Here is an 18,822-nt window from a genome sequence, read left to right as displayed (position 1 = left end):
CCTCTTGGCTTCATCAGTTCTGGGCCTGCCACATTTGCCACAATTCTATACCACCTAGAAGTTTTCTATTTTTTACTTGGAGTTTTTCTTCTTCAGTCACCAAATGAAATTCCTTTATTGATTAAGCCAAATTTAGAATTTTTCACCTGGAGTTTTTCTTCTTCAGTCATCAAATGAAAGTCCTTGGCTTTAATTGATTGAACCAGTTTAGGTCACATGTCCAGTCACTGTGATCAGGAAAATGCTGTGCACTGATTATTAGTTTAAATCTGGATTTTCTTCTCATCTCTAAGGTAATCATGAGGCAAGGAGGTTGGGAGTACACTGAGTGGGCTATTTAGAACTGATACTTGAAGCTGGAAGGTGGGCTTATTTCTACCCAAATTACATGGCTGTTGTACCATGGCAAAAGTGATGTAGAATAGATGTTGGATAGGTCTATCATGTCTTTTTATTTTAAAAAGTTAAGAAAGAAAATTAGCAAGACAGAAGAGGTAAGGAAAAAGAGGCAAAACAAGATGGGGGAACTAAGTATATCAAAGATTGGACAGCAGTGAGGATTAAAGCAGCAGTAGTGGAGCAGCTAGTTTGTGACAATACAGAAGAAGTTGGTGAGCAATGAAGAGAGAAAAAAAAAATGCAGTATCCATAGTAGACACTTTGGTCCTAAAGCTCTTGAAGGCTCTATTTTCGGTATACTGTATGGGGTATTGGCTCGTTTAAAATGCTTTCAGTTCCCAATAACAGGAAACACAACTCAGAGTGTCTCAAACAGTTAAGGATATTTATTAACTCATATAACCAAAAAAATACACAGAGGTAGATCAGCCTTTAGGTGCTTCATAGAGAGGTTGTTGATGTCATCAAGCGTTGGCTTTATTTCTTTGCAATTCTCTCTTCTATGTACCTTCCTAATCATTAAGCTCAGATTGTGGTGGTTCCATGTACTAACTGAACTAGCTTAGATCCTTTTCTTGATTTTGGAGACCCGAAGTTGGAGTGTGCTTCACTAGAACTGTGGAGATTCCAAAAAAAGTAAGCGTTTTGAGAAAGGGAGAAACAAATTTTAAGACTGCAACTGTGAATGTTAAAATAGGCAAGCAGTCCTTTATTTCCTAATTGTCCATGAAGACATTAGTTTACATAAATTTACTCTTCATTTGCCTAGCTTTCAATATTTACTGAGCACCTCCTATTTGCCAGGCACTATTCTAGGCATTAGGATTATAGTGTCATGGAATGGAGCTAACATTCTAGTAGAAGGAGACCTAGAATAAACAAAGATAATTGTAGATAATGATTTTTTTTTTTTTTTAAACAAAAACTGGATAATGGGATAAAGTTACTGGGTGGAGAGTCAGGGAAGGCCTTTTTGAGGAAGTGACCACTGGTGCCAGAACCTCAGTGATGAGAAGGAAATATGTGCAAAGATCAAAGTGAAAAGCATTCCGGATAGTGGAAACCGCAGAGGCACTGAGGTGGGAACAATCCTGGAATGAAGGAACAGTAGAAAGAGAACTAGAATGTCTGGAGAGTAGTGAGTAAGTGAGAGAAGATATGAGAAAAGGAGAGAGAGAGGTGGGGGCTAGGCATGGTAAGTAACACAGATTCCTTTTCTTTTAGGCAGGCATATCAATGTATATGATTCTCTGATGGGCAAGTTATGTTTAGTGTAACCTTTTTAAGAGGTCATAGTGTAACCTTTTTAAGAGGTCAGAGAAATACGCAACATATTTTAGGGAGATTTCCATTTTAAAAATTAGTTAAAATATAGGAACTTTATTTCTAAGCTTTAGTGAACCCATTTCTCCTGGGCAGTTCTTTTTCACATCACTTTTCCTATGTAATAAAAGATGGTAGAAATTCTGATATACATGACTTTGACTCATTTATGATTATAGATGTCCAAAATTACATGCACAGAATTCTCTTTTGGGAACTTCGGGTAAGAGATATTTTATGTCCCTTAAAAGTGTGTCCTATTTTCTTGTAGGCAACATTAAATATCATTCACAGTGTTGTTCTCTCAGTTCTTGACAAAAACCAAAGGACTAGAGAATTGGAAGAGATTTCACAACAGAAGAATGCTGCAAAAGATAATTCACTGGACACAGAGGTGGCTTATTTAATCCATGAAGGCATGTTTATAAGTGATGCATTCGGTGAGGGTGAGCTAACACCTATAGCAGTTGACACTACCTCTCAAAGAAATGCATCTCCAAATAGTGAGCCCTGCAGCAGTGATTCTGTATCCGAGCCAGAATGTACTACTGATTCTTCATCCAGCAAAGAGCACACATCATCATCTGCTATTCCAGGAGGTGTGGATATTATGTGAGTATAGTGGCTACTGCCAAATTGACAAGATTTTGAGTCATCTTATTAATGAGTTCAGTAAGACTGATTATTCAGTTTATTGAAAAAAATATGTAAATTTTAGAATTTAACAAAACTTAATTTTCTGAAACGTATCTCTATAAAAATGTATGAGAAGTAAGGAGGTGAGCATTAGAAGTAACTGAAAATTATAGAGTTTTAAGACTGGAAAAGAACTTTAAAGACCATTTTATTAAATGCCCTCATTTCAGTGATAAGGTAATTGATGCCCAGAGAGCTTAGATGACTTACTTAAAGTGACTAGTGTGAGAACATATACTGGAACCCAGGTCAATTTTTGCTTTGGTCATTTTTCTGTGTCGCCTTTGTAATTTATATGTTGTGAAGATCTGTTTGATTTATAACTTTTGGTTTTTCAAAGACATGAATTTCCAAATGGATCACATCTTTTCTTAAACCTTATTTATTATTATTATTATTATTTTGAGATGGAGTCTAGCTCTGTCACCCAGACTGGAGTACAGTGGCGCAGTCTCGGCTCACTGCAAGCTCCGCCTCCCGGCTTCACGCCATTCTCCTGCCTCAGCCTCCCGAGTAGCTGGGACTACAGGCGCCTGCCAGCATGCCCAGCTAATTTTTTGTATTTTTAGTAGAGACAGGGTTTCACTGTGTTAGCCAGGATTCTTAAACCTTATTTTTAAAAACTTCTTATTTTGAAACCCTGTCTCTACTAAAAATACAAAAAACAAAAACAAAAACTTATTTTGAAATAATTTCACATTTACAGAAAAATTACCAGAATAGAATAAAAAACTCTCATATAACCGTCATCCAGATTCCGCAGGTGTTAATAGTTTACCACATTGCCCTCTGCCTCCCTCCCTCTCTCTCTTTTTCCCTTTCTGTCTCCTTTCGTCTTTATTTCTTATGCTAATATTTTTTCTGAATCCTTTGACAGTAGGTGACAGACATGATGCACTATTATCCCTGGGCACCTGGTGTATATTTCCTAAACACAAGAACACTCCTATATAACCTTAGTATACTGATTAAATACAGTAAAACATTGATACAATAAATTATTAATATTACCATCTAATCCACAGATCCCATTTAAACAAAGTTTACCAATTGACCCACTAATCTCTGCTATCAAAAAAACAGAACCAATAAAATATTTCTGGTCCAAGAATATAGTTTGGATTTAGTTATTGTTCAGAATAACAACAGTTGTATTATCTTTATATAAATCAACTCAGTACTTTATTATTATTATTTTTTTTATTATACTTTAAGTTCTGGGATACATGTGCAGAATGTGCAGTTTTGTTACATAGGTAGACAGGTGCCATGGTGGTTTGCTGCACCCATCAGCCTGTCACCTACATTAGGTACTTCTCCTAATGTTATCCCTCCCCTAGCCCCCCACCCCCTACAGGCCCCAGTGTGTGATGTTCCCCTCCCTGTGTCCATGTGTTCTCATTGTTCAACTCCCACTTATGAGTGAGAACATGCAGTGTTTGGTTTTCTGATCTTGTGATAGTTTGCTGAGAATGATGGTTTCCAGCTGCATCCATGTCCCTACAAAGGACATGAACTCATCCTTTTTTATGGCTGCATAGTATTCCATGGTATATATGTGCCACGTTTTCTTAATCCAGTCTATCATTGATGGACATTTGGGTTAGTTCCAAGTCTTTGCTATTTTGAATAGTGCCGCAATGAATCTACGTGTGCCTGTGTCTTCATTGCAGAATCATTTATAATCCTTTGGGTATATGCCCAGTAATGGGATTGCTGGGTCAAATGGTATTGCTCGTTCTAGATCCTTGAGGAATTGCCACACTGTCTTCCACAATGGTTGAACTAAGTAACACTCCCACCAACAGTGTAAAAGCGTTCCTATTGCTCCACATCCTCTCCAGCATCTGTTGTTTCCTGATTTTGTAATAATTGCCATTCTAACTGGAGTGAGATAGTATCTCACTGACGTTTTGATTTGCATTTCTCTAATGACCAGTGATGATGAGCATTTTTTTATATGTCTGTTGGCTGCATAAATGTCTTCTTTTGGGAAGTGTCTGTTCATATCCTTTGCCCACTTTTTAATGGGGTTGTTTGTTTTTTTCTTGTAAATTTGTGTAAGTTCTTTGTAGATTCTGGTATTAGCCCTTTGTCAGATGGGTAGATTGCAGAAATTTTCTCCCATTCTGTAGGTTGCCTGTTCACTCTGATGATAGTTTCTTTTGCTGTGCAGAAGCTCTTTAGTTTAATTAGATCCCATTTGTCAATTTTGGCTTTTTTTGCCATTGCTTTTGGTGTTTTAGACATGAAGTCTTTGTCAATGCCTATGTCCTGAATGGTACTGCCCATGTTTTCTTCTAGGAGTTTTATGGTCCTAGGTCTTACGTTTAAGTCTTTGATCTATCTTGAGTTGATTTTTGTATACGGTGTAAGGAAGGGGTCCAGTTTCAGTTTTCTGCATATGGCTAGCCAGTTTTCCCAACATCATTTATCAAATAGGGAATCTTTTCCCCATTGCTTATATGTGTCAGGTTTGTTAAAGATCAGATGGTTGTAGATGTGTGGTATTATTTCTGAGGCCTCTGTTCTGTTCCATTGGTCTATATATGTTTTGGTACCCGTATCATGCTGTTTTTTTTTTTAAATTTTTTGCAAATTTTAATTTTTTTAAATTATACTTTATGTTCTAGGGTACATGTGCACAAGATGCAGATTTGTTACATATGTATACATGTGCCATGTTGGTGTGCTGCACCCATTAACTCATCATTTACATTAGGTATATCTCCTAATGCTGTCCCTACCCCCTACCCCCTCCCCCCACCCCACAGCAGGCCCCAGTGTGTGATGTTCCCCTTCCTGTGTCCAAGTGTTCTCATTGTTCAGTTCCCATCTATGAGTGAGAACATGCAGTGTTTGGTTTTCTGTTCTTGCAATAGTTTGCTGAGATGGTTTCCAGCTGCATCCATGTCCCTACAAAGGACACAAATTTATCCTTTTTTATGGCTGCATAGTATTTCATGGTGTATATGTGCCACATTTTCTTAATCCAGTCTGTCATTGATGGACATTTGGGTTGGTTCCCAGTCTTTGCTATTGTGAATAGTGCCGCAATAAACATATGTATGCGTGTGTCTTTATAGCAGCATGATTTATAATCCTTTGGGTATATGCCCAGTAATGGGATTGCTGGGTCAAATGGTATTTCTAGTTCTGGATCCTTGAGGAATCGCCACACCGTCTTCCACAATGGTTGAACTAGTTTACATTCCCACCAACAGTGTGAAAGTGTTCCTATTGCTCCACATCCTCTCCAGCACCTGTTGTTTCCTGACTTTTTAATGATCGCCATTCTAACTGGTGTGAGATGGTATCTCATTGTGGTTTTGATTTGCATTTCTCTGATGGCCAGTGATGATGAGCATTTTTTCATGTGTCTGTTGCTGCATAAATGTATTCTTTCGAGAAGTGTCTGTTCATATCCTTTGCCCACTTTTTGATGGGGTTGTTTTTTTCTTGTAAATTTGTTTGAGTTCTTTGTAGGTTCTGGATATTAGCCCTTTGTCAGATGGGTAGATTGCAGAAATTTTCTCCCATTCTGTAGGTTGCCTGTTCGCTCTGATGGTAGTTTCTTTCACTGTGCAGAAGCTCTTTAGTTTAATTAGATCCCATTTGTCAATTTTGGCTTTTTTTGCCATTGCTTTTGGTGTTTTAGTCATGAAGTCCTTGCCCATGCCCCTGTCCTGAATGGTATTGCCTAGGTTTTCTTCTAGGATTTTTATAGTTTTAGGTCTAACATTTAAATCTCTATTCCATCTTGAATTAATTTTTATATAAGGTGTAAGGGAGGGATCTAGTTTCAGCTTTCTACTTATGGCTAGTCAGTTTTCCCGGCACCATTTATTAAATAGGGGGTCCTTTCCCCATTTCTAGTTTTTGTCAGGTTTGTCAAAGAACATATGGTTGTAGATGTGTGGTATTATTTCTGAGGGCTCTGTTCTGTTCTATTGGTCTATATCTCTGTTTTGGTACCAGTACCATGCTGTTTTGTTTACTGTAGCCTTGTAGTGTAGTTTGAAGTCAGGTAGCATGATGCCTCCAGCTTTGTTCTTTTGGCTTAGGATTGTCTTGGCAATGCAGGCTCTTTTTTGGTTCCATATGAACTTTAAAGTATTTTTTTCCAATTCTGTAAAGAAACTCATTGGTAGCTTAATGGGGATGGCATTGAATCTATAGATTACCTTGGGCAGTATGGCCATTTTCACAATATTGATTCTTCCTATCTGTGAGCATGGAATGTTCTTCCATTTGTTTGTGTCCTCTTTTATTTCACTGAGCAGTGGTTTGTAGTTCTACTTGAAGAAGTCCTTTTCATCCCTTGTAAGTTGGATTCCTAGGTATTTTATTCTCTTTGAAGCACTTGTGAATGTGAGTTCACTCATGATTTGGCTCTCTGTTTGTTATTGGTATATAAGAATGCTTGTGATTTTTGCACATTGATTTTGTATCCTGAGACTTTGCTGAAGTTGCTTATCAGCTTAAGGAGATTTGGGGCTGAGACAATGGGGTTTTCTAAATATACAGTCATGTCATCTGCAAACAGGGACAGTTTGACTTCTTCTTTTCCTAACTGAATACCCTTTCTTTCTTTCTCCTGCCTGATTGCCCTAGCCAGAACTTCCAACACTATGTTGAATATGAGTGGTGAGAGAGGGCATCCATGTCTTGTGCCAGTTTTCAAAGGGAATGCTTCCAGTTTTTACCCATTCATTATAATATTGCCTGTGGGTTTGTCATAAATAGCACTTATTATTTTGAGATACGTTCCATCAATACCGAATTTATTGAGAGTTTTTAGCATGAAGAGCTGTTGAATTTTGTCAAAGGCCTTTTCTGCTTCTATTGAGATAATCATGTGGTTTTTGTCTCTGGTTCTGTTTATATGCTGGATTACATTTATTGATTTGCGTATGTTGAACCGTCCTTGCATCCCAGGGATGAAGCCCAATTGATCATGGAGGATAAGCTTTTTGATGTGCTGCTGGATTCGGTTTGCCAGTATTTTATTGAGGATTTTTGCATTGATGTTCATCAGGGATATTGGTCTAATATTCTCTTTTTTGTGTGTGTGTCTCTGCCAGGCTTTGGTATCAGGATGATGCTGGCCTCATCAAATGAGTTAGGGAGGATTCCCTCTTTTTCTATTGATTGGAATAGTTTCAAAAGGAATGGTACCAGCTCTTCCTTGTATGTCTGGTAGAATTCAGCTGTGAATCCGTCTGGTCCTGGCCTTTTTTTGGTTGGTAGGCTATTAATTATTGCCTCATTTTCAGAGCCTGTTATTGGTCTAATCAGGGATTCAACTTCTTCCTGGTTTAGTCTTGGGAGAGTGTATGTGTCCAGGAATTTATCAGTTTCTTCTATGTTTTCTTTTTTATTTGCGTAGAGGTATTTATAGTATTCTCTGATGGTAGTTTGTATTTCTGTGGGGTCGGTGGTGATATCCCCTTTATCATTTTTTATTGCATTTATTTGATTCTTTTCTCTTTTCTTCTTTATTAATCTTGCTAGCAGTCTATCAATTTTGTTGATCTTTTCCAAAAACCAGCTCCTGGATTCATGGATTTTTTGAAGGGTTTTTTTGTGTCTCTATCTCCTTCAGTTCTGCTCTGATCTTAGTTATTTCTTGCCTTCTGCTAGCTTTTGAATGTGTTTCCTCTTGCTTCTCTAGTTCTTTTAATTGTGATGTTAAGGTGTCAATTTTAGATCTTTCCTCCTTTCTCTTGTGGGCTTTTAGTGCTATAAATTTTCCTCTACACACTGCTTCAAATGTGTCCCAGAGATTCTGGTATGTTGTATCTTTGTTCTCATTGGTTTCAAAGAACATCTTTATTTCTGCCTTCATTTTGTTATGTACCCGGTAGTCATTCAGGAGCAGGTTGTTCAGTTTCCATGTAGTTGAGCGGTTTTGATTGTTTCTTAATCCTGAATTCTAGTTTGATTGAACTGTGGTCTGAGAAACAGTTTGTTATAATTTCTGTTCTTGTACATTTGCTGAGGAGTGCTTTACTTCCAACTATGTGGTCAATTTTGGAATAAGTGCGATGTGCTGAGATGAATATATATTCTGTTGAGTTTGGGTGGAGACTTCTGTAGATGTCTGTTAGATCTGTTTGGTCCAGAGCTGAGTTCAAGTTCTGGATATCCTTGTTAATTTTCTGTCGTGTTGATCTGTCTGATGTTGACAGTGGTATTAACATCTCCCATTATTATTGTGTGGGAGTCTAAGTATCTTTGTAGGTCTCTAAGGACTTGCTTTATGAATCTGGATGTTCCTGTATTGGATGCATATATATTTAGGATAGTCAGTTCTTCTTGTTGAATTGATCCCTTTACCATTATATAATGGCTTTCTTTGTCTCTTTTGATTTTTGTTGGTTTAAAGTCTGTTTTATCAGAGACCAGGATTGCAACCCCCCTGCTGTTTTTGTTTGTTTGTTTGTTTGCTTTCCATTTGCTTGGTAGATCTTCCTCCATCCTTTTATTTTGAGCCTATGTGTATCTTTGCATGTGAGATGGGTTTCCTGAATGTAGCACATCAATGTAGCACTCTTTATCCAATTTGCCGGTCTGTGTCTTTTAATTGGGGCATTTAGCCCATTTACATTTAAGGTTAATATTGTTATGTGTGAATTTGATCCTGTCATTATGATGCTAGCTGGTTATTTTGCCCGTTAATTGATGCAGTTTCTTCCTAGCATTGAAGGTCTTTACAATTTGGCATGTTTTTGCAATGGCTGGTACCAGTTGTTCCTATCCATGTTTAGTGCTTACTTCAGGAGCTCTTGTAAGGCAGGCCTGGTGGTGACAAAATCTCTCAGCATTTGCTTATCTGTAAAGGATTTTATTTCTCCTTCACTTATGAAGCTTATTGGCTGGATATGAAATTCTGGGTTGAAAATTCTTTAAGAATGATGAATCTTGGCCCCCACTCTCTTCTGGTTTGTAGGATTTCTGCAGAGAGATCTGCTGTTAGTCTGATGGGCTTCTCTTCGTGGGTAACCTGATCTTTTTCTCTGGCTGCCCTTAACATTTTTTCCTTCCTTTCAACCTTGGTTAATCTGACAATTATGTGTCTTGGAGTTTCTTTTCTCAAGAAGTATCTTTGTGGTGTTCTCTATTTCCTGAATGTGAATGTTGGCCTGCCTTGTTAGGTTGGGGAAGTTCTCCTGGATAATATCCTGAAGAGTGTTTTCTAACTTGATTCCACTCTCCCTGTCACTTTCAGGTACACCAGTGAAGCGTAGATTTGGTCTTTTCACATAGTCCCATATTTCTTGGAGGCTTTGTTCATTTCTTTTCACTCTTTTTTCTCTAGTCTTGTCTTCTCACTTTATTTCACTAACTTGGTCTTCAGTCACTGATATCCTTTCTTCTGCTTGATCGTATCGGCTATTGAAGCTTGTGTATGCTTCACAAAGTTTTTATACTGTGGTTTTCAGCTCCATCAGGTCATTTAAGCTCTTCTCTAGACTGGTTATTCTAGTTAGCCATTCATCTAATCTTTTTTCAAGATTTTTAGCTTTCTCGTGATGGGCTAGAACATGCTCCTTTAGCTTGAAGAAGTTTGTTACTACTGACCTTCTGAAACCTGCTTCTCTCAGCTCGTCAAACTCATTCTCCATCCAGTTTTGTTCCCTTTCTGGCGAGGAGTCGTGTTCCTTTGGAGGAGAAGAGGTATTCTGGCTTTTGGAGTTTTCAGCTTTTCTGCTGTGGTTTCTCCCCATCTTTTTGGTTTTATCTGCCTTTGGTCTTTGAGGTTGGTGACTTATCGATGGGATTTTGGTGTGGATGTCCTTTTTGTTGATGTTGATGCTATTCCTTTGTTTGTTAATTTTCTTTCTAGCAGTCACGTCCCTCAACTGCAGGTCTGTTGGAGTTTGCTTGAGGTCCACTCCAGACCCTGTTTGCCTGGGAATCACCAACAGAGGCTGCAGAACAGCAAATATTGCTGCCTGATCCTTCCTTTGGAAGCTTTATCCCAGAGGGGCACCTGCCTGTTTGAGGTGTCTGTCGGCCCCTACTGGGAGGTGTTTCCCAGTCAGGCTACACGGGAGTCAGGGATCCACTTGAGGAGGCAGTCTGTCCGTTATCAGAGCTTGAACGCTGTGCTGGGAGAACCACTGCTCTCTTCAGAGCTCTCAGGCAGGAACATTGAAGTCTGGAGAAGCTGTCTGCTGCCTTTTGTTCAGCTATGCCCTCCCCAGAGGGGTGGAATCCAGAGAGGCAGTAGGTGTTGCTGAGCTGCGGTGGGCTCCACCCAGTTCCAGCTTCCCTGCTGCTTTGTTTACACTATGAGCATAGAACTGCCTACTCAAGCCTCAGCAATGGCAGACGCCCCTTCCCCCACCAAGCTCCCATGTCCCAAGTCAATCTCAAACTCCTGTGCTACCGGTGAGCAAGGCTCTGTGGGTGTGGGACCCACTGAGCCAGGCACAGGAGGGGATCTCCAGGTCTGCTGGTTGCAAAGACCATGGGAAAAGCACAGTATTTGGGAAGGAGTGTACCACTTTTCCAGGTACAGTCACTCACATCTTCTCTTGACTAGGAAAGGGAAATCCCCCGACCCCTTGCACTTCCCGGGTGAAGCAATGCCCTGCCCTGCTTCAGCTCAACCTCTGTGGGCTGCACCCACTGTCCAGCCAGTCCCAATGAGATGAACCAGGTGCCTCAGTTGGAAATGCAGAAATCACCCATCTTCTGCATCGATCTCGCTCACAGCTGTAGACCGGAGCTGTTCCTATTCAGCCATCTTGGAAGCGACCGGTCAACTCAGTACTTTATATAAATCAACTTATGGTCCTGGAGCTTATAAAGGTCACAGTAACAACATAAAGTCAACTATAACACTGCTCTTCAGTACAAACAAACCAAACCCTGAGCTTACTTAATAAAGTTTACTTAATAAATAAGAAACTTAATAAAGTTTCTTCTGTGTGCAGGCTAATATTTTCACATTTACTAGTTAGGGTGCAGTCTAAAACTGCTATAAAAAGAGAGGTAAAAACTCTGTAACTTAAACAATGTAAAATTTATTTTTATATTTTTATATATTTATATTTCATGTAACATTTCAGAGGTAGGAGATCGTCAGCTGAGAAGACAGTTCTACCATTCTCAGTGTGTAGTTTCCATCTGTGTCTAAGGTGGCTGTTCTAGCTTTTAGCATTTCATTTTCATCCCTAGCAGCAGGAAGGAGAGGACAAAGGGCTGATACCTTGCTTACTTTGTTTTGCTTTTTAAACATTTTAACAACAGCCATGTAATTTGGGCAGAACTAAGCCCACCTTCCAGCTTCAAGTATCATTTGTATTCATCTTCCTCTCAGCCCTTTCATGATCTGTTTGGAACATAAGGCACATATGGGAAGATGTAGCAGTTATAAAGTGCTCAGCTCAATTAACTAGCACAAGGTGAATTTGTTGGTGTAATTGTCACCCACCTCAAGAAATATAACTTTACCAGCTCTTCAGAAGCCCCTCTTGCCACTGTAATACTATGCTACTCCTTCCCATAGGAAACCATTAAAACAATTGGTTTTTCCAGTTTTTAAACTTAATGGAATCATATATTGGCTCTTTTGTCTCTGATTTCTTTCGTTCAGCATTACAGTTGTGATATCTATCCAGGTTCCATGTAGCGGTGATTTTATTTTTTCTGTACAAATAATCCATTTTATGATACACTACAATGTATATATGTATTTTACTTTTGATAATATTTGGGTTTTCATTTTGGATTGTCATGAACATTCTTCTAGATACCTTTGATGCACATGTTACAAGCATTTCTGTTGAATATATACCTGGAAACACAGTATGTGAATGGTTAATTTAGCTAATGTCAACAATTTCTCAAAGTGATTGTACTCACTTACGCTCCCCTCAGAAGTGTGGAACATTTGTGTCACTCCACATCTTCCTTCACTCTTGATGTTACCAGTCTTTTTTACATGTTAGCCGTTTTGTTGGCTATGTCGCAAGTGTAGTCATTTTATTTCCCTGATGATTGATAGGAGAGCACCTTTTCATACATTCATTGGCTGCTGGGATATCCTCTTCTATGAAGTGCCTATTCAAGGCCTTTACCCATTTTTCTGTTGGTTTGTATTGATTTATGAAGGTTCTTTATGTTATGTCAGCACAAATCTTTTGCCAGTTGTCCATATTGCAGATATCTTCTCCCACTTTCTGTATTGACTTTTCACTCTTACTGGGTTTTATGGTGAACAGAAGTTGTTAATATAATTCTATGATTCATTACTTTCCTTTATGATTTATGCTTCTTTGTGTCCTATTTAAGAAATCTTTCCCTACTTTAAAGACTTGAAGATATTTTTTGGTTACTGTCTAGAAACTTTGTTACTGTCTTTTTCACATTAAGACCTACAGTCCATCTAGAATTGATTTTTATGTTTAGTATGAGGGTTAAGATTTTTTTCCCATATGGATATGTTTTTGACCTTGCACCATTTATTGAAAAGGCTGTCTTTCCTACTGCTCTATAATGTCACTCTTGCCGTAAATCAAATATTCAGATAGGTATATCTGTTTCTGCACTCTATTTCATTCATTTTTCTGTCTTTACACCAGTACCATTAAGTAAAATTGTCATAGTTACTGTAGTTACTATAGCTTTTGTTTTCTTAAATAATTTGTTTGTAGAGATTGGGTCTTACTATGTTGCCCAGGCTGGTCACTCCTGGCTTCAAGTGATCCTCCTGTGTCAACCTCCCAGAGTGCTAGGCATGAATCACATACCCAGCAACTGTAGATTTTTAATCCATATTAATATCTGGGAGAGTAATTTCTTCTACTTTTTCTTCTTTAGGATTGCCTCAACTCTTCTTGGTCTTTTACAAATCCATATACATTTTAGATTTGTTAGTTCTCTGTTACCTTCACATATATTTGTTTATATTTTTTTCTTTCTTTTTAAAAACAAGCACAATCCAGAATTCGCACTTACTACTTCCACTCACATCCTAGTGGCCAGCATAATTATGTGACTATGTCTAGCTATAAGGGAAGCTTGAGAAATAAGTCTTTAGCTTGTGGACTATTTGCCCAGCTAGAGCTGTCATTGTGGCAAAAGAGAGAACAGATACTGAAAGATAATTAGCTTTCTGCCACACCATTTGAGGTCCTTTTAAACTGGATGCAGTCTCTCAGTTTTTATTCTTCCCCTCCCACCTCCACTGTGGCTCACTTTATACATTGAACCTTCTCTGGCTTTCCCCAATCACATCCTCCTACAACATGAAGCATAGGTTCTGCAGATGGTTCTTTCTGGGAACTACCCAATGTAGTAAATGTCTGGGAACTACCCAACCCAAAGGGGCACTGAATTGAGTATATTTATATGTGTGAGTCTAGCTAGTTCTTTCATACAAGGGCTCTGACTATTCCTGTAGCAAGTGTTTTTGCAGTATATAATTGAATCACTGATATAGAACATGCAAAAATACATCTGACGTTTTAACTTTGTTAGTGGTAGATTTTCCCTATTTTCTTACTTCAAAATAACCTGCAATTTTGTAAGTTTATTGCAATGCAAATATGGGCACAAAATAGGAAATACTTTTCTAGGCAGGAAATAGGAAAAGAAAAACAATGGAAAAAATTAGAGTTGCAGAGCATAATGTCCTCAAGTTTCATCCATGTTGTAACATATATCAAAATTTCCTTCCCCTTTAAGGTTGAATAATATTCCGTTCACATGTATGTTATACATACATACAAGATGTATATCTGTATATCACATTTTGTTTATCTCTTCATCCATTGGTTGACACTTGGGTTGCTTCCATGTCCTAGCTATTTTGAATAGTGCTGTTATGAACTTGAGTGTACATATAAATCCTAGAGATCTTACTTTCAGTTATTTCGGATGTATACCCAGAAGTAGAATTGCAGGATTATGTTTGAGTTTGTTTGCTTTTTACCTATTGATGTGAAAGTTAGAGATCTAACTGAAGTTAAAAAATAACAAATCTTTTTTTTTTCTTTTTTTTTTCCTCGCTCCTTCGCCCAGGCTGGAGTGCAGTGGCGAGATCTCGGCTCACTGCAAGCTCCGCCCCCAGGGTTCATGCCATTCTCCTGCCTCAGCCTCCCAAGTAGCTGCGACTGCAGGCGCCCACCTTGCCCAGCTTATTTTTTTGTATTTTTAGTATAGATGGGATTTCACCATGTGTTAGCTAGGATGGTCTCAGTCTCCCAAAGTGCTGGGATTACAGGTGTGAGCCACTGTGCCCGGGCCCCAAAAAATCTTTTTAAAAGCAGAATTACAATGAATGAAATGATTTTTAAAAACTAACTTTGTGGCTTTTTGGATTAATTCACTCTATTTTTTTTTTTAAGGACTTGAGTTGTTTTTATTTGCTATTTCCTGTTTATATTTTTGTGAATTGGTAGCATATTGTCAAGAGTTTCAAATTCATTTATCATTCTGTTACATGGGGGAAATTGTAAGTAATCTTTCAGGAATTAAAAATTTACTTCAAAGTAAAGTTGACTTTGAAATTTAAGCAAGAATTTTGCAGGTATTCTGTTTTGAAATACTGCTAGACTGTTTATGTAGAAATAAATGTCAGAGCAGAGGAAGCTTACTCGATTAGAAGTAGACTGATTCTGGGTTTTAGTTCTATCTCTAGGTCACTTCAACTTTCTAAGATTCAGTGTTCTCCTCCATAGGTAGTTATTTATCTACCTACCTCAGAGTGTGAGAACCAAACAAGATAATGTTTCTGAGAGTCCTTTAAGAATATTAATTCCTCTGTTATTTTGAAGCATTAGTAAACAAATTTGGTGATACTATGATTTTGAAGGATAGCAGGTAATAACCTTCTTTAATACCATAACCAATTAGAATGGTAGTTTACCTCAAAGCAATATACACCAGTCTCTTTGTAGTATCTTTGAAAAGTATTTTAATTCAACTGAAAGAGAGAAAAATGATGTTAAGGTACTTAACTTGGCTCATGGTAATACTAAACTGAACTGATGGCATGGAATCATTGGTCTTTATATATGCCCCTGGGGGAAAATGTTTAAAAACAGAAAGTTTTACGTTTCCCCTCAAAATTGAAAAAAAGTACATTATGTCTTACAAATACTCCTCTTTGAGTTTACGTTCCTTGAAAGCAGCAACCTGTTATATTCCGTCTAGTGCCTAGCACTTAAGCACAGTAAATGCTTAGTAAATATTAGTTCAGTTGAACTGAATATTTATACTCATTCATAATTATAAGTAAAAAGAGAGTCTGTTTGTCATGAAATAACATTCCTTCCCTCTTTTGCTGCCACTGTATCATCCTAAGTGCCTATGCACAACTGTCCTCTGACATAGCTACTACCTTGTACCTAATCTAAAAATTTAATTTTGCTATGGTTTCTGCAGACTTTCCAATCGAAATCTGAACTAAGTGTTAAAAATACTACAGTGGAGAATGAAAATTCTTATTTAAGGTTATGATAAAATACATTTGTGGTTGGGCACAGTGGCTCACACTTGTAAGCCTAGCACTTTGGGAGGCCGAGGATTGCTTGAGGCCAGGGATATTTGAGACCACCCTGGGCATTGTAGCAATACTCTGTCTCTACAAAAAAATTTCGAAAAAGATTAGCCAGGTGTGGTAGTGCACACCTGTAGTCCTAGCTACTTGGGAGGCTGAGGTAGGGGGTTCGCTTGAGACTAGGAGTTTGAGGTTTCAGTAAGCTCTGAATGTGCCACTGCACTCCAGCCTGGGTGACAGAGCAAGACCATGTCTCAAAACAAACAATAGCTAGATATAGTTGTATTATCTGAGCATGTTTAAGTAATATTTCACTGTAAAAACTGTAAGATATTTGGTACATCATAGAAATTTTCTTCAAATGTGAATTTTATAGCTTTTTCATCCTTTTTATTGATAGGTCACCTATGGAGAATACTATGTTTACAACTTTCCTGGACTAAATCTTATTTTATCATTTTCAGGGTTAGTGAAGATATGAAATTAACTGACTCAGAGCTAGGAAAGCTGGCAAATAATATCCAGGAATTATTATATAGTGCCTCAGATATATGCCATGATCGAGCTGTCAAATTTCTCATGTCAAGAGCAAAGGTAGTTATTTTCATAAAGCTTTATATATTTTATATTTTATACATAACAATTTTGAAGATCTGGAATTATGTCTTTGCTTCCTGTGTTCCCCATAATGTATATTATATTTTTAACATTTAATGTAATGTAATGACCTAGTCAGTGTTACCACTGATGTGGTCTACTAGGGAGATGTTGAGATATAAAATAATCTAAGTAAAAGAAATAGGAATTATTAAAGCAGTATTTTCAGATAAATGATTAAATGACTTATTTTGAAATATATGTTAATAACTAATTTGAAATTAATGTTGTTTTACATATATATGTATATGTATATATGTATACCTAAATATATGTAGTTAAACAAGTTTATAATAAAACTCCAACATTGTGAAAATTTTATAGTATGATCTAAATTCATTTGAACTACTATATTAGTTATAAAGGAATCAGAATCAAATTTGGACCTCTTAAGCATTTCATGCTCAATTTCTGGGTCTAAAGTATTGGGAAATATTATTAAAATAAAAATATATTGTTAAACCTTAGTCAATTTGGTGTTACACTAACTCTCATGATTTTTGTATTGAAATTTAGGATGGTTTTCTTGAGAAGCTAAATTCCATGGAATTCATAACACTTTCTAGATTAATGGAAACATTCATTTTAGACACCGAACAGATCTGTGGAAGAAAAAGCATGTCGTTACTTGGAGCACTTCAGAGCCAAGCTAATAAGTTTGTAAATAGGTTTCATGAAGAGAGAAAAACCAAGCTCAGGTATCATCACCATGTCTGTTCTGTTCTTTGTTTTTTTTCATTTTTCTCTGTGAAACACAGTTATATTTAAAAGAGTAAACTTAATTGGCCAGTGAAAATGCCTGATAAAGGTTTTTTTAATTAAAGGCAGATTGTGGAATTAAAATCACATTTCTTGGCTTTTCAAAGCTGAGTTAGAATGCTTACTTCTATTAAAATCCTTATCAGGAAGATACTCAGTAAGTTGACTTTTTTTGCCACTCAAAGTTAAGTAAATTGTTTCATCATTCTTTTTGTTTAGGCTGAGATATAAAAAGAGAACTATTTTCTAAGTATTGGTCCTGCTTATGAATGATTCCAGTTTATTAAAGTGTTCAGCACTTTTTAAGTCTTATGTTCTCATTCAGCTCTTCTTCCTTTTCTTTTAAACCAAGGAAGATGGTATTGAAATGTTAAAGTTTACCTTCTTTTCTCTTTACTGTGGACTAGCCTCCTCTTAGACAATGAGCGCTGGAAGCAAGCAGATGTTCCTGCAGAATTTCAGGATCTTGTTGATTCTATATCAGATGGGAAGATTGCTTTACCTGAAAAAAAATCAGGAAGTATGTGTATTCCTTCACACATTCTCTTTCAATTTTATATTGTTTATTCATTTTGTATTAATGCTTAATATTTCTTTAATTGACAGTGCCTATTTCAAAGCTAGAACCAATATTTCCAGCTTAGTAAATACTTGACAGGAAATCTGTGGTAATTTATAATAATGATTTCAAATATTTATTGTGTGTTATAACCATATGCCAGACACTGGACCATGTTCTTTACATGCATTACTCCAGTTCATTCTCACAACGATCTGTGATACAGGTACTATTGTTACTTTGTGTAACAGTGAGGAACCTTGAGGCTCAGAAGGGTTAAGGAATTTTTATACAAATGATGAGTTGGGATTTGAAACCAGCTTTATGTAATTTCATAGCTATGTTCTTAGCTACTATACCATATTGTTTGCATACATATATTGAGTAAGCACTAGTTAGCTTCTACTTTGTGTCCTATATTGAGACAGAGTTGAGACAGAGATAACAGCTGTAATTCTGCTTTAAAGAGGCTAAGTCTAATGAACAAAACCAAAAAATATATAAGCAATCCTAAGTAATGTAGTTACACGATAGCGAAAGTCCAAACGTAAAGAAAGAAAACCATGAAGGGGACAAAAAAGGAAGAACCACAGAGGTAGGGAGAAATCTAGAACATAGAAGTGAAATGATGAGAGAGTTGTCACTGGTATCGAATACCAGTTGAGTTTTCATGTGGAAGAGATGGCTGGGAAATACTTTTGTACACTAGTTCAGGTGGAGTCATCGTGTGATAATAATGTAAATTTATTTACAATAATCCTATAAGATTTACAATTATGAAATTATTGAGTATTTCTAATAGAGGAGGTAGTTGCACTATTTCAAATTTTATGCATTTAATCAAAGTTTTACATTTCTACACAGAAATATTTTTAAATTGTATACTTCACAGTCGCACAAAATGCAACTAGAC

The 18,822-nt window shown here is 37.1% G+C and overlaps 1 protein-coding gene across 3 annotated transcripts in view; it reads left to right on the top strand.

Annotated features, from left to right (window-relative positions):
* The window catches only part of VPS54 (VPS54, GARP complex subunit), a 137,720-nt gene that overhangs the window by 79,331 nt on the left and 39,567 nt on the right, over nt 1–18,822 (top strand). For all 3 annotated transcript variants that reach the window (XM_025355085.1, XM_025355086.1, XM_025355087.1), the window contains 4 exons: nt 1,994–2,334; nt 16,399–16,528; nt 17,108–17,289; nt 17,758–17,870. In XM_025355085.1, coding sequence (XP_025210870.1) covers nt 1,994–2,334; nt 16,399–16,528; nt 17,108–17,289; nt 17,758–17,870 — 766 coding nt within the window. The remainder of the gene's footprint in view (nt 1–1,993; nt 2,335–16,398; nt 16,529–17,107; nt 17,290–17,757; nt 17,871–18,822) is intronic.

The sequence above is a fragment of the Theropithecus gelada genome, chromosome 13 (assembly GCF_003255815.1).
Source record: "Theropithecus gelada isolate Dixy chromosome 13, Tgel_1.0, whole genome shotgun sequence".
NCBI lineage: Eukaryota > Metazoa > Chordata > Mammalia > Primates > Cercopithecidae > Theropithecus > Theropithecus gelada.
The sequence above is the reverse complement of the archived record's forward strand: the minus strand, read 5'-3'. Positions and strand labels throughout refer to the sequence as shown.